At 31.8% G+C, this 15,967-nt stretch overlaps 1 protein-coding gene and 1 long non-coding RNA gene across 2 annotated transcripts in view; one reads left to right on the top strand and one right to left on the bottom strand.

Moving 5' to 3' along the window:
• Positions 1-11,491, bottom strand: part of LOC126855107 (unconventional myosin-If-like) — a 40,520-nt gene extending 29,029 nt beyond the window's left edge. The window contains exons 1-10 of the mRNA XM_050602485.1: positions 11,096-11,491; positions 3,384-3,509; positions 3,136-3,225; positions 2,929-3,023; positions 2,250-2,427; positions 1,985-2,147; positions 1,780-1,887; positions 1,151-1,279; positions 624-820; positions 61-228 (exon numbers count right to left, since the gene is read on the bottom strand). Coding sequence (XP_050458442.1) covers positions 61-228; positions 624-820; positions 1,151-1,279; positions 1,780-1,887; positions 1,985-2,147; positions 2,250-2,427; positions 2,929-3,023; positions 3,136-3,225; positions 3,384-3,509; positions 11,096-11,098 — 1,257 coding nt within the window. The 5' untranslated portion in view covers positions 11,099-11,491. The remainder of the gene's footprint in view (positions 1-60; positions 229-623; positions 821-1,150; positions 1,280-1,779; positions 1,888-1,984; positions 2,148-2,249; positions 2,428-2,928; positions 3,024-3,135; positions 3,226-3,383; positions 3,510-11,095) is intronic.
• LOC126855165 (uncharacterized) lies at positions 2,323-10,740 on the top strand. The gene is made up of 3 exons (XR_007688202.1): positions 2,323-2,461; positions 7,407-7,576; positions 10,457-10,740. It is a non-coding gene; the product is annotated as an uncharacterized LOC126855165 (long non-coding RNA).
• Positions 11,492-15,967: the final 4,476 nt, after the last annotated feature.

The raw sequence follows: 15,967 nt of genomic DNA, 5'->3' as shown, positions 1-15,967 counted from the left end.
TTATAAGATATGATGAAACGCTAAATATACTGTAGTGTAAATTAGAAAGAATCGCCTTACCTGCTCTGCCTTTAACGTGAGCTCGATGAAGATCTGCTGTAATTTTTCATTCACGAAATTGATGCAGAACTGCTCGAAGCCATTCTTCTCAAAGATCTCGAAGCCGTATATGTCTAAAATTCCGATCTCGTATCCGTCCGTATTTGTCTCCATAGCGAAATTGACTTTCTGCAAAATCGTCAATTATTCAATTAAGAGAGATCTAAGTAGCTTTTATAAAATTTTACAATAATTTCTTAGATGAAAAAAAAAAAAAAATGTAAAAAAACGTTCGATGTAAAAATGTATACGTCAAATGTATTTTTGTCAAAAAAAAAAAAAAAAAGTCAATTCGCTTTTCTTTTTACGAGAGAAGAGACTTATACGCTCAAATTACTTTTCATAAAAGATCATCTTCCATAAATATTATAATTATTGCTACTGGAAAAAGAAATTGATTTTCGTATTCATCTCCGTCAAATAAAACGCGACGATTAACGAGACGATTTTCTCCGTGTCGCGTGTAGCAAGTGGGAATTGAGTCTTTTGAATGAATCCGTTTCGAGATGAATGTTCCGTCACACCTTAACCAGATAGTCGAAAAGCCTGGCGTAGATATCCTTTGCTAAGGCATCCCTCGTGTAAAGCGCCTGTTCCACATTCAGCGTCACATCCACGCTCTCAGATTGACTCCCCCATTTCGACTCGAATTCTCGAGAAGTCAGCTTGTGCGATAGCTGCTCCGCCGAAATTCCAAAGAGAAAGGCTGGAAACTCGAGAACTGAAAATATATTTATATTTTTTTAATCGAAAATATATTTATATACAATTAAAAAAATATATTTATATACAATTAAAAAAAAAAAAAAAACTGTTGCGGCAGAAATGTAAATATTAATAACGCACATATATCTATATTATTAAAATTAATTTATCTTAGACCAACTGATAAGACACGATAGATTGTAGATAGATTAGTTATGCGACTTTATATATAGATAATGTTAGATATTAATAATATAATAACATTAATAATAGTATTAATAATATAATAGATATGAGTTGTAATTAATGACTGTTTTTTTTATTTCTTGATAGATAGATATCTTACATTGCTTATCGGCTATCTGCGAATAATTGCCGTTCTCAGCAAACTGTATATTTCCCACATGAAGTATCCCAGCTACCAATCTGAATATATCCATCACTTCTGCGTTCTTTATATCCATAACGCTCAACGCTGTAAAAGGTATTATATGATCATTAAATAACAGGTAAGATTTTTTATGTGTTAGAAGAATCGTGAAATGTTAAACAATTAGTCATTTAATCGTATAAAATTTAATTAATAGATTGTGAGATCCCAAACAGCACACAATATTTATAATAAATATTCATAAATATTTTTTACCATTTATTTTTTGAAATATTATATAAATATTTTGTATAATTAAAGGAAGGAATCGTCAAAATTTTATTCGATATATTATTAAAATATAAACTAAATATTTTATATAATAATAAATTGTGGTAAGTAAAAAATAAATATTTTTACTAATATTTTGTAAAGGTTTTTCAATATTTTTATGATATTTATAATAAATCTTTATGATCTGTCAAATGTAAGATCGCAAAAATATTTTGATAAATATGTATATAAAATAATTATTATAAATATTTTGTACAATATTTTATAAATATTGTGTACTATCTGGGATATGATTTAATCATCTTACATACCTTTAAGAGTTTCCTGAAAATCCCGCGCATCGTTCGTGCCATCCACCCTATGATTGCCACCGTAATTCAGATATTGATAATAATCGAGATCCGTTAATCCAAATTCCGCTATAAAATTTCAACGTTTTATTATCATTCTTTTGCACCTAATTTTTTTTTTTTTTTCACCTCAGTTATACTTTTATTCGTCGACTATACCACTCACTTTTCATTTCCTGATTGGCGCCCGTCGCCAGCTGATAAAATATGTGGAAATTTCGCTCGCCGGGATTGTGACAAGTCACCCTCGACTTTTCCAAAAGAAAATTCGAGATCTTGCCACCGTTCGGCTGACCGCCCGCACCGAACTGCATCTCAACGTATTTTCCCTGAAAATGTATAAAGTTTTTTTTATCGCGCTCTCGAAGTAGCGAAATCAAAATTGTAGAAAAAGAGACAGGAAAATTGCGAAAATTAGTATCGATACGTACGAATCTACTACTGTTATTATTTCTCATGGTCTTCGCGTTGCCGAAGGCTTCCAAGAGCGGGTTTGATTCCAGGATCACGTCCTTCACCCTCTGTACCTTTCTGCCGCCACCGCTCACCCTTGCCACATAGGACATTATGTATTTTGCGGCAACCGTTTTTCCAGCGCCAGATTCACCGCTGCGAAGTAAATATTTACAACACATTTGTACAAGTAAGTACAAGTTTCTTAAAGCAATTATTCATGTTTATTCACCACAAGTTTGATAAAAAGCACTGATAATTATTTTTTCGATTTCTTTTTTTTCGTTTTTAATATAGTAATTAAATTAAAACTTGTAAATCCGACACTTATATATAGGGTGTTCCAAGAGGAAAGATTAATATTTTGGGAAGTGAGGGTATCGATCATTTTAAGCAAAAAAATGTTCATATGACGAGTGTCTTATTTCAAAAAAATAAAGAAATAAAAAATAAATAAAAAATAAAAAATGTGTCACTTGAAGAATAAATTAGAAACAGTAGTATCTCTTTCTTATTAGTAATTTTGCAATATTTAAATAGCCTTATCTCGGAAACCATTTGAAATAAGATCTTATATATCAACAAAATATGAAATCTAAATAATTATTATTTCTTTATTATCTTACATAAGACAGTCTTGTTGCAAATATCGTTTACCTTATAATGACGCATTGACTTTCGTTGTCAATCAGCATGTTCCTATACATTTCGTCGGCCAATCCATAGATGTGCGGTGGATTTTCGTACGGCGCCTGAATAAGAATAATAATAATTTTATTACGCGCGCGTAACTCTGTCATTTTAGAAAAATCATGTGACACAAAAGTATTTTTGACACGAGAATGACAGCATTTTTGCACTCACCGCGCCTTGATATATCTCGATCTCCTTCTCTCCGAAGTACGGCATCTGCTTGAACGGATTGACCGACACCAATACGGGTCCAATGCATGTCTGACAGAGAGCAGTTAAGAAGCGAATCATTCGTGGATCGTTTAATTAGATTATCGTGATAGGCGGCCCCGGAATTTGTGCAAATCTTCTACACGTGAGACAGTGACGTTTCTCCGATAGTGCGCGAAATCGAAAAAGATAGAGCAGAAAAAGGATACGAATATGTAATCGTCCATGTATCTCTTCTTGAGATTCTCGATGATGGCATCCTCGTTGATTTTGGGCAAGAGGACCATGTCGTCCACCCCGGAAATTTTGACATTTTGACTCTGCCAGTGATACACCTGAAATCGAATTTTAATTAATTGGATGTGAATTGTAAATTTACTTTGTTGCAAAGTATGGATGGAAATTTTGTTGATTACCAGGGTGTCTATTACTTGCAAAAATATGGAAAACCTGAAATTTTTAAAAAATTCTTTTTTTTTTTATATCTGAAGAAATCAGAGAATTTTTATGGAATTTTATTGGCACTCAGGGAATTAAAAAAAATATTCTCTCTTTGATAATTTTGTTTTTATGCTGCAAGCAGGCAATCCGCCGATAAGCTAATTATGTTAAAATATATTATAAATGCATGTCTATCTTTGTTTATATATTCAATATTTAAAAAAAAAAATATTTATACGTTCAATATTTTAACAAAATATTGAATATGCAGTACATCTTTATTTTAATTTTTAATAAAAAGAAATAGAAACCAAAATTATAAAAATTAAAAATTTTTATCTTAACAAAAGCTACTGAGTTTTTTTTTTTCAAAATGCGTACAAAAAAAAAACAACTAATTGCATCAAAAAATCTTTAAAATATATTTTCTTTACCTGGAATTTTGAACAGAAATACCTGAAAGATCAGGAAATTTTTTTTTTTTACAAGAGTAAACACCCTAGATTACGAGTGAAATGAAACGCGAGGAATTGGGGAACGCCATTCGCAAATCCAATTACAGATTTTCTGTATCGTGAGTATTGCAAGCGTGCTCATTCGTTCTGACATTTCACGGATCGCCCGATTTATCGATCGCTTCCGTTCTTCTTTTAGCAGAGGTTCAATATGCGCTTTTACAACGCCCTTTTACCACAATGTGGCTTATAATAGGCGTTATACTTAAAACATTATTTATATAGCGATTTTTATAAACAGGCTTGACATATTAAAGCAAGACTCGTTGCACTTTAGGCCAGAGATTTCTAAAATTATTTATCCCATAAAGAAGCATAATCCTTATTAAAGTATTTGTACATTTATTAATTTTGAATCAATTCGTAAGAAAAGGTCAAGATTTTCCCCCAAAAAGTCTTCCCATTTTTTTTTTTATCTATTTTATTCAATTTAACAACTTTTGTCCCACCTTCCTTTCTCTCTCTTTCTCTCTTTGTGTGTGATTACGTAAGCGACTTGATCACGCAAATAAGAGACACAGTGCCACGAGTGAGAACTGATCGTTCTACAGAAAGAGTCTAAGAACGGAGATTTGACGTGAATTTGAATGAAAGAGAAAGAAACAAGAACTCTCTGCTAGGGCGTCGGGAAATGTGAGAAAGTCGAAGTCAGCGCATACGGAGACTTCCGGTCGAATGATTCTGTTTCAACGACATCCATATAAAGGAGAATCGAATATATAGTGCAACGTAAGACAATCCTTTCGTGACCTTCCCTCCCTCGACGGGCCATCAATCTTAATTGCATTTTAAACAAGGCGATTTATATAAGCCATCGTAGAAAGTCGGTCAAAGTCAATTAACGGATTAATACAAGCGACGCGTGTATTGATTAACGGTCTTGCAGACTGTCAATTACATAAAGCTGCCTTTTACATATATGTGATGATTTATTTATACATAGCAAAAATAGATCGGCTTACATTTTTAACTTTAGGAAATGTACAAGTAGAAAAAAATGTAGATATATAATTCCTTTTTCCTTTATTCTCTCTGAATATCGTATCTAGAGATGTAAAAAAATCAATTTTTTTTCTTATAGAAAGAAACAATTTAAAAAATTATTTTTTTTTTTTTTTGAAAAAAAAAAATAAATTTTGCTTTTTCATTATTTTTTAAAAATATATTTATTTTTTTTTAATATAGTATTTATTTTTAATATTTTTTTAAATATAATATTTATTTTTAATATTTATTTTTAAATATGATATTTATTTTATTTTTCTTTATACATTCTTTTGTTAACATAATAAAAAAACTAAAGTTTTATATTCTTAATTAATTTTTTGTTTTCAAAAGTAATTATAATAGATTGATAAGACTCATTATATCAAACTTGATATAATTCGATAATTCGGATAATTTTCAATTAAGTGCGTAACAAAAATTTTTATTAATTAAAAATAGTAATTCCATAACTATGTAGCCAATTAGAATGCAAGTTCCATTCAAAAATAATAATAGTTAATTCAAATTTATTATCTAAAAATAATGAAAGATCAATAATCAAAATATGATGATATTAAATATCCAAAAAGAACATATTTTTGGAAAAAAAAAAGAAAAAAAAAATCATGAACAGACAATAACCAACGACAGACTGAAAAAGGAAAAAAAGAATTTCGATCAGTAAAAAGCGAGAACCGCGTTTGCAGAAATCGACAAAATGTGCCCAGATGACCGAGATGAACGGACACGCTTTCCGCTTGTCTCATCATCGCAGTTTCAATGATGGACAAATTTTGTTAGCGACATTCAAGCGGCCAGTCAGGCTCTTCAATCAACGGGGAAGGCTATTGCGGTGTCGATTAATTATGACTGATGGGGCTACTGACCGCGCCATCGATCGCATAACGTTCCCTCTTGTTGTACGACGCGACGCGTGCCGTGCCAGAGAGCAGAGAGAGGCAATGATTTCACGGCTTCCGGCGCAATGAAACTGTCTGTTCGTTCACCGCAGTTCCGCTGCCGCGGCGGCGAGTCGGCGAGATATCGCTCTTGTCGTCACGAATGCCGTGTATTTTCCTCGAAAAGAGTCCTGTCGCGGTGTATCATCTTGATTTTCCACAAAAAAGAGATTTCATCTGTCTATGATATTTTGTATTTCAAAATCGTTATGATTTAAATATTATTATTTTATTATTTCTATTCTGTGCGTGATTCTTTTATTTTATAGAATTTTTTAATTTTCACTCTCGGGGGGATAAATACATTGATGAGGAAATTCGAATTAGACCGAAACTTTAAAATTTCAGGTAGTTATAAAGGACACTAAAAAATAATATTTTGTATTTAAAAATATTTTTTAAAAATTGTTACAATTTAAATTATCATAAATTTCTTTTCTATGTGTTATTCCTTTATTTTATTAGAATGTTTTAATTCAGACTCTCGAGAGGTAAATACATTGATAAGAAAATCGTGTTTGGATCTAAAAGATTGTGTGAAGAATAAGTATGTAGTATTGTACCGAGCGCGATATTATGATATACAGGGTGTCCTAGAATTAAACCGATAAACTTCAAGTGATTATAAAGAACATCAAAACAAATCAATTTTGCAAATAAATCCGTGTGAAATTCGCAAATGAGCCGTTTTGATATTAGAGAATCAAAGACTAAAGGCGGAAAATGTTTGAAAAGAGTTATTTTTTCAAAATTTTATTATTGTAATTAATAGAAATGTATTTACCATGAAATTTTTGTATAAAACATTTTTTGATATCTCGAATAATTTTCGAGATATGTCGAGAAAACGCAGCTCTCATATAAAAGGTGGTTTTATCTCTTAAAATCGTTTTTGAGCCGCAATTGAAAATTTTTATATTCATCTATTTACCTCTCCTACATGTGTGTAAAGTTTCATCAAAATCAGAATTTTCAGATTCGCGAGACTAGGTTTCTCCCTTCTGGGGAATTTGCTCGATTTAATTCTGGGACACTCTGTATATTTCTTTTGACTGAAATGTTGCGTTGCTTCTAATCGATTTTCATTTTATCACACTTTGTTGATCCGTTTAAGCATATTCGTGTGTTAGAGGAAATTTTTCATTGTCAGCCAAATGATAAGACAACATCCTGTTATCAATAAGCCAACCAAAATTGGATAATCGATATGATCACAGAGTGTATCACGAAACATTTATAAATATATTAATACACCAATCTTTTAAATTTAATTTAAACATTGCCTTAGAAATTAAATTTAATTTTGAATCGAATTTAATTTTGATTTCAGATTGACACTTCAAAGTTTATTCGTCAGAAATTTGACAAAGATTTTTCAAGTAAAATCCACGCTGACGAAAGAAAATGCCTCTTCTAACGGAGACTCGAGAGTTGACATGAGAGCGTTAGATCCACTCATTAAAAGCAGTCTCTGAGAAGTAATCTCGTGACTCATGACAGGTGGGGACGTCCGTTGATAGAGAATGATACACCCTGGAATTTTCCCAGAAGGATTATCTCATGGCATTGCGGAATTGCGTTAGAATAAATGCCAACTTGCAATTCCTCGGACAATAAGACGCTATTTCGTGCACGGGAAGGGCTCATCAATCTCTCTCTCTCTCTCTCTCTCTCTCTCTCTCTCTCTCTCTCTCTCTCTCTCTCTCTCTCTCTCTCTCTTTCTCTCGGCCTTGTTACCACTCATCCTTCGAAGCAATTAACAATGCCACGATTATAAGCACGCGATGCAAGGACGCGCTCGTGCGTTATCATCTCGTTAGATTCTATATTTGCGCGTGTCCCTGATAAGGGACGTGTTGGCGTTGCTTAACTCTCTGCGATAACGATCCACCTCTTTTGCAAACGCCGCCGTAAAACGATGATTATTCCGATGGATAGAGATGAAGCCATGACGTTATGTCATCCACTTCTAATTGATTCCAATTGAAACGATCGATCTAATTATATTATCGCGCGATCATTATAGGAAAGGAGATAAGTTTTTTTTTTGCACTCTAGCGTTACTCTAGTGAATATAAAAATCGATCTGTCGCCCCTCGTGATGATTCTTTGAAAAATTTCACACTCTCTTTCCCATCGCACCTTTAAAATAAATCCACTTATCGATCCATGGGGGCGATGGAACGCCAAAGTCCGTAGCAAGTCATTCTAACAGGATGTTCCATTAGATCAGTCGGTGTACGCAATGTGCATAACCGTAAAATTCACGGCGCGCAATAACGGCCATAAAGGTGTTTCCAGGTAGGAGAGAGAAAGGGGGGGCTTCCCGCCGATACGCATACCTTATCGGGGTGGGCTTTAAGATACGTTATTATACACGCATCAGTGACGATTGTTTTACGTCGCTCTGATTTCCCGTAGACGCGATCGTCTATTCAGATAATTGCAATTGAAGAGAATTTTGCTTTATGGATAAAACTGGATGATAACTCGGATAATATCGTTCCACGGAAATTGTCGTGAAAATTAAGAGCAATCGCATCTACAGTAGTTGAGAATGTATCCGGATTGGCTATATCGGATTCCTAAGTATTATAATAAACAAGTAGTATTTTTTGAAAGATAGATTTTTTTTAAATATACCCAGACAGCACGCAATATTTATAAAATATGTACGAGATATTTATAATAATTATTTAAGTATTTTTTTAAATATTTTTGTGATCTTAGATTTGACAGATCATAAAAGTTTATCATAAATATAATAAAAATATTGAGAAATATGTATTTAAAATATTACTATAAATTTATTTTTTACTTAATATATAAATATTTCAGAAAATATTTATATAATAATTATTTAAATATTTTTTAAATATTTTTGTGATCTTAAATTTGACAGATCATAAAGATTTATCATAAATATAATAAAAAGAAATTTATAAAAATATTGAGAAATATGTATTTACAAAATGTTATTATAAATATTTATATAATATTTTAAAAAATAAATAGTAAAAAATATTTTTCATAAATATTATATGCTATCTGGGTATTTATGTAAAATATAAATATTCGAAAATATATCGTAATGGAAAATGTCTTTGTAAAGAGCCTTGGAACTTAACGGAATAATTACGGACGACATACTTAGCTGATGCACTTGCCTAGTTTTATGCTGAGCACGCAGTCGTTTCTTTGACCGTTCAAGCCGAATGAAGAGATCGCCTACGAGATTCTCCCGAGATGTCTACCTCTATTCAGAAAAGTGGGGAAACATCGCGTAGAGGAAAAATAAAAAAGGCGCGAACTAGTTCAACGAACCTATTAAAGTCCGTGGTGAATCATTGTGAGGGGCGCACGTGAGGCAATGCCGTAATCCTGTTTTGTAAATTGATTAAGATGCGATCGGGACACGTGTGTATTGCATCGGGAATCACTGCCTGGCATTTCTCTGACAAATAACACAGCGTCAACTATTATATTATAGAGATAGAGAGAGCAACAAAAATATTTTTTTCCTGTTTTCTATGCCAATGTTCCGCATGTTTCAAAACGTCGAAAGATCTTTATTTACTTTCTTACTTTATTTATTACTTATTTATTTTAGTTATTTTTATAAAAATTCATACGTGTTTAAAATTTTAAGATAGTTTCAATTTTTCAAAAAAATGTCTTTCATTAAAGTCTCCGAGATACCGAAAAATTAAAATTGCAACTCGGGAAATACAAATGGATTTTAAATATTATTTTTTGCATCACTTTTAAAAATATCATTAAAACAACTTTAATATTTCGATAATTTCTGTGAGTGATGCGATTAAGTGGCTCGAAAAATCTGAGGCTTCGATGATTAATAATAAACCTCACACATGGAAACGACCGATCTGTATCAAATACGTCATTGACGTCCATCGACAGTCCTTGTGTGAGATATAATGACGATGACGTTCGACGTAAAATAAGATAATTATCGGTTTTCGATTAATTCCGAGTCGTCTGCGCGATGTCGTCTCCCCGAGTTGACGAAACGGAAAGGTCGCACTTTTTTTTTTTTTAAACGCGAAAACAATCGAGCATCCTCGTTTTAAGAATGTGTTTTCTCCATCACGTGCGATATGTCAAAGCACTTCCTTCTTGCCATTGAGCTGCGAGAAAAGGAATCGTTTCCTGGTCAAGAATCGTGAGACAAAAAACAACAAAGGAAGAGCCCCTTACTTGGTCATTCGTCTTTACAAGATTAATTAATTTTACATAAAAAATTATTTATATATATGATTATATTTTTTCTTCACTCATACACTCTTTGTGAGAATTAATTGACTAATAATATAAACGAAGACGAGATTTTTCTATATAATTATTAGTCTAATTTAATAGATATCGTCGAAGGAAGAGCCTGACAGGGAAAGATTTCTGACGTCATTCGACCACAAGAGAAACTATATTACTCACGATCCAGGAGTCAAAGCGACATGAGACAATCCGAGCTGAGCATTGAAAGTTTACTCCGAGGTAAGGTCGAATATGACAGAAAACATATTTATATTTAGGATTCGCTGGAATTTCCGAGAAGCTCGTTGTAAGGAAACGCGACATTACATAGAGATTTATTACATTACTCACTTTAATGTAATTAAAAAATTCAACTTTTTTATTGTTACTAGACAATTGTATTAAATTTTCTTACACTTAGCTGCACTATTCCATTGTTATATTATTATTATTATTATTATTATTATAGCGAATAACAGCTCAATAATTAATATAAATATTATAAATAATATAATATTAATTAAATAATATAATTAACTTTAATTAATATTAATTAATAATGTAATTAATATTAATTAAATTAAATATTAATTAAATAATATAAATATTATAAAAATTCATGACAAATTCTGTATTACTCATTTAGATAAGACAATATAATATTATTTTAAATACGGGCGCTCTTGGATCGAGGAGAAGATTTTCCTTCTGGAAAGTTAACGGCGCTATTTAATTTTCAATTACCATGTCGTCGCGAAATTGAAGGTCCGCTCGTTGCGTCAAGTGAATCTCTTAACTGTGCTTCAGCCTCCTCGAATCATGTCGTCGACACACGTAACGCACGTGACGCACACACGAGAATGATGATCACTGCCGTATCACTCTAGCTGCGCGGCGAGCACGATGACACACGGACACGCGCCCGATGTCGACGGCTTCGTAGTCCGTCGTGGACTGAACCGAATGTCCGACCCGACTTGACTTGACTGCGGTGAGTCACGGAGAGTGCCGGTAGGTAAGGTATCAGCTAGAAGCACAGTTCTCTTCACCCGCCTTTATAGGAACTGTCAAACGTCAAAGCGATCGCATCGGTATCGCATTGAGTCCGCGATATTCTGGCCATCTCCGGATCCTTTACTATTTTTCCTCTTTTATCGCATATTTAGGGTGTTGCAGAATTAGATCTAGAAACTTCAGGTGGTTGTAAAGGAGGAGTTTTTGAGAGCCTTTAAAATCATCTGAAGATTGCCGGTCTAATTTCAAGACGCTCTGTATAAATAATTTTTAAATAATTTTATACTCTTTACACATACATCTACTACAGAGTAAAAGTCTAATTTTTTAATATGCCAAAATAGTGCATTTGCTATTTCTTGATAAGAAATCTTGGTAATTCTGTTACAATTAAATATAAATTTTTATAATAAAAAGAAGCTTGAAGAAGTTTTATTTGAGATGACATAAGACAGATGTTTTTATGACAGCAAAGTGTGCTTCTCCACTTTAATGAAAATAAACATTGATATCTATCATCTAATGTAAATATCAAACTTAATTATAACAGAATTATCAACATTTTTACACGAAAAATCAAACAATAGCAAATACATTATTCTTTGCATTAAAAAATGAGATATCTTTCGCAAACAATGCATTTCCAAAATTTTTTTAGAAAAAGAATGATGCTTATTTTTGACAAGAAATATGATAATATTGGTTTGCAATATTTCTATATAAGATATCCTCTCCCTCTATAAAGAAAATGGAATATATTTTTTTAACATACATATTTTTGAGATTTATATACAGGGTGTCTGGCGTCAATCGCATCACCCGTCGTATGCAGGTAGAGCAGATAAAACTGAGGAGAAAAGTCCTGTACCATTTTGTTCTATAACGCTTAATAAGAGAATTATTATTGAGTAAAGTCTAGCCAATCATCGTCGATCTTTAGCCGGGCGCACGTCAGTGAGGCGCTGTAAACAGCTGAGCGTTCACGCACACATGCCAGGCGTGCGGCTCATTGACGTGCGTCCAGCTAAATATCGGCGTTGAATTGCCAGACTTCACTCAATAATAACTCTTTTATTAAGCGTTATCGAAAAAAATGGTACAGGACTTTTCTTCTCAGTTTTATTTGCTCTATCTGCACACGATGGGTAATGCGATTGACGCCGGACACCCTGTATATCTCACGTGTGTGTGAAAAGAAAAGGATGTAAAACTTCATTTATATTTAATCTATCACACACACACACACACACACACAGTGTCGTGTAGAGACACTTATTTAAGGGGAAATCGGCATAGATCGAAGTGAAAGTTAATTCGATACTTATTTTGAGTTTGAGTATACATATCATGATAATCGTAAGACCGCTACAACGATCGTGTCTCGACGTTAGTTCTTATGTTAGCGAAACATCGTAGCGCTCTCCTTTCACGGACAGGCGTAGTCACCGTGTCGCGTTTTCTTGCGCCAGGTTTGCATCGATTCAAGGCCGCGGTTAATTCACTTTCCATGGATGAACTCGTCCCAGTTTTGCGGGATACGGTCTCCTAATCTCCATGATGTAATTATAACCGATGCGGCTATTTATTTATTGAACATGAATACTTCCAGGATTGGGTAAATAATTTTTGTTTTTTGTTTTTTAACTAAATTAAGTTTAAAAGTTTGATGAGCCAGAAGTTAACTTAAGTTTACATTAAAAAATTACTTAAATTACAAAAATTAACTTAGTTAAAGTAAAATTAAAAACTTATTAAAAAGTTAAATATTAATTATTCAAAACTATATGTTTTTGACATAATTAATCTTTTAATTGTACATTTTAAACTAAACTTTATAAATTTGGGTAACATGATAAATTTAAATTATTTTTAAATTAATAAATTTTATTTATTTATCATTTATTAACTTTTTAACTTTTAAATTTTTTAATTAGTTTACCCAACCCTTATTTAAACGATCAAGTGATCTTAATGTTTCGTTTCTTTTTTTTTTTTTATTAATTTTTTGCTCAATTTTCGTCAAGGAAAGCTCGATATTATCTAGGCATACATTTGGTACAAATGATGAAAGAAAAATGGGAGTGGACAGATTGACTCTAGAGAAGAATTTGTGATGATATACGTGGTGAATCATGATTATTATATCCGCGCATTAATATATGTATATTCACTTGTGACACTATATATATCGACGAAATGATATCTTCGCTTTTAAATTACACGAGTGACTAACAATAAGTGAGACGTTATTGCGACTTTTTTTATCATCACCGATTAGATTATTTCGCTATCAACTCTAGTATCTTTGTCGATACTATTACTTACTCATATTTTAGTAAATATTTAAGTAACCATTAGCGATAGGCTACACAGCAGATAAATTTTTTTATGCAACACATACCTGTTATCTATGATTTGCGTTTTATCTATACTCGAGAAAGTAATCTCAAAAGTTTTAATATATGCAAGAATAAATGCCAGTCGAATTTTTACAAATAATATAGATTAAAGTGAAAGAGAGAAAGAAAGAGAGAGTTTTATAAAGCTCTAAATGGTACTTTATTACATGTCTCGTTTCGCTCCTTTGCAATGAAATGTCTCGTTTATTCATGCATGCGATACAAAATTTCAAGGATTAACAGACCAGAAGAAGAAAAAAAAAAAAGACGCATCCCCACATACGACTTCGATTGTTCGCTACAATTTGCAAGCGTACAAAAAGTGTACATACGAATAGAGATTGTAGAAAGATTATCATCGTTATGTCATTTTTGATTAGCGCAGAGCTCCATTCTCGTCGTCGTCGCGTCGGCCATTTTTTTTCTTTTTCTTTTTTTTTTTTTAATTAACATCGCATTTACAATCACCGTCTCACGATTTGTACACAACAGTAGTATATATTTAGCCCTCTGTTTTAATTATATCCTTATCCGCGCACGCGCGTATAAAGGTCCATTAAAATTCACTTATACGTGTAGCAGCTACAGCGAATATATAAATTTACTTACGTTAATTACATAGTTATCAAATAAATATCTAACGAACTAATTCCGAGGATCTTAAAAATTGAAACTATTAAAAGTAACGGCGGTAGGCTATATGTACTTACATTGAAAGTCTGCGCATCATTGACAGCGCAAAATTAAGTAACAACAATTGACGTGTAAGCCGTATTTAGGATCGAGTACAATCAATCAGTGATTATGTACACCAAAAAAAATATCGAGAATTTTATCGATCTGACAAAAGAAAAAAATTTGCAATTTTTCTGACATTCATGCGAAAAGCTAGGCTAGAGATGTAAAAAAATTGTTTTCTTCTAATAAAAATAATAAGTCTAATAATTGAAAAAATATATTTTTTTATTAAAAAAAAAGAATCGTTTCTTTTTTCATTATTTTTTTAAATATAGTATTATTTTTTTATATTTTTTTTTTTGTTAACATAATAAAGAAAACTATAATTCTTATAATTCTAATTTATTTTTTTTTAAATAATTTTAATGGATTAATGGGACTTTTAAATTATATCAAACTCGACACGAATAATTTTCAATTGCATAACAAAAATTTTTAATAATTAAAAGTAGTAACTATATAACTATATAGCCAATTAAAATGCGATTACATTTAAAATAATAATAATTAATTCAAATCTATCATCTAAAAAGTTAAAAATAATAAAAAAATCAATTTGCTTTAATCAAAATATAAAGATATTAAATATATTAAAAAAAATTTAAAAAAAAACGAGGCCTGATTTTTTAGAAAAAAAAAATATTTTGTTCTTTTCCATTTACATCTCTACTAAAGACTTTCGTTAAGATCAAAAACGCGATGCGCATTTCTCGCTAATAATATACACAATCTTAAATAAAGAATTATACAGTTGCTTGCAATTTTGTTACAACACATCGCAATACGCTGCAATTGATTTACAATAACAATGAATGGCGGCTTACAATATAATGTCAACTGAGAGAGAGAGAGAGAAAGACAGAGAAAGAGAGAGAGAGAGAGAGAGAGAGAGAGACAGAGAGAGAGAGATAATAGAAAAATCTTATCAATAATACGAATATCATAAAGGGGGGGGAGATATTTTACTTTAAATCTCACATCTGCGCAACTATATGTCGTACAATGTCCTTAAAATATCGTACCTATAATATAGGATTACATATATCTTTTAAAAGAATTTGGAATTTTTCTCCTTTCTTATACGAAAGATTCAACTCAAGGGCAATCTCTACGATCTATCAGCTACTTCGATTTAATTGAAATCTTCGCTGAGCGTTTTTCGAAATTAATTAAATTACAAGTTTTAAGTCGCTGTTATTACTTATATATACATTTGGTATCAAATTCGTCACCAATAATCATACATTACATAAATTGTCATCTAAATTATTCAAGAAACACATTTTTTTTCCGATATATATATATATATCTTTTTGGAACACGTCCCGCATGTATCGTCCAATTGTTGCGCAAACGCCACATGATCCATCAACACACATCACACGCTTTTAATATATTGCCGAGAAGATTTTTTTTTCGATCTTATGTCCAGTTGTGAGAATAACGCGTATCGTCTCTATGATAA

The sequence above is a fragment of the Cataglyphis hispanica genome, chromosome 15, assembly GCF_021464435.1.
Source record: "Cataglyphis hispanica isolate Lineage 1 chromosome 15, ULB_Chis1_1.0, whole genome shotgun sequence".
NCBI lineage: Eukaryota > Metazoa > Arthropoda > Insecta > Hymenoptera > Formicidae > Cataglyphis > Cataglyphis hispanica.
Note: the sequence above shows the minus strand (reverse complement) of the source record. Positions and strands in the feature narration are given on the sequence as shown.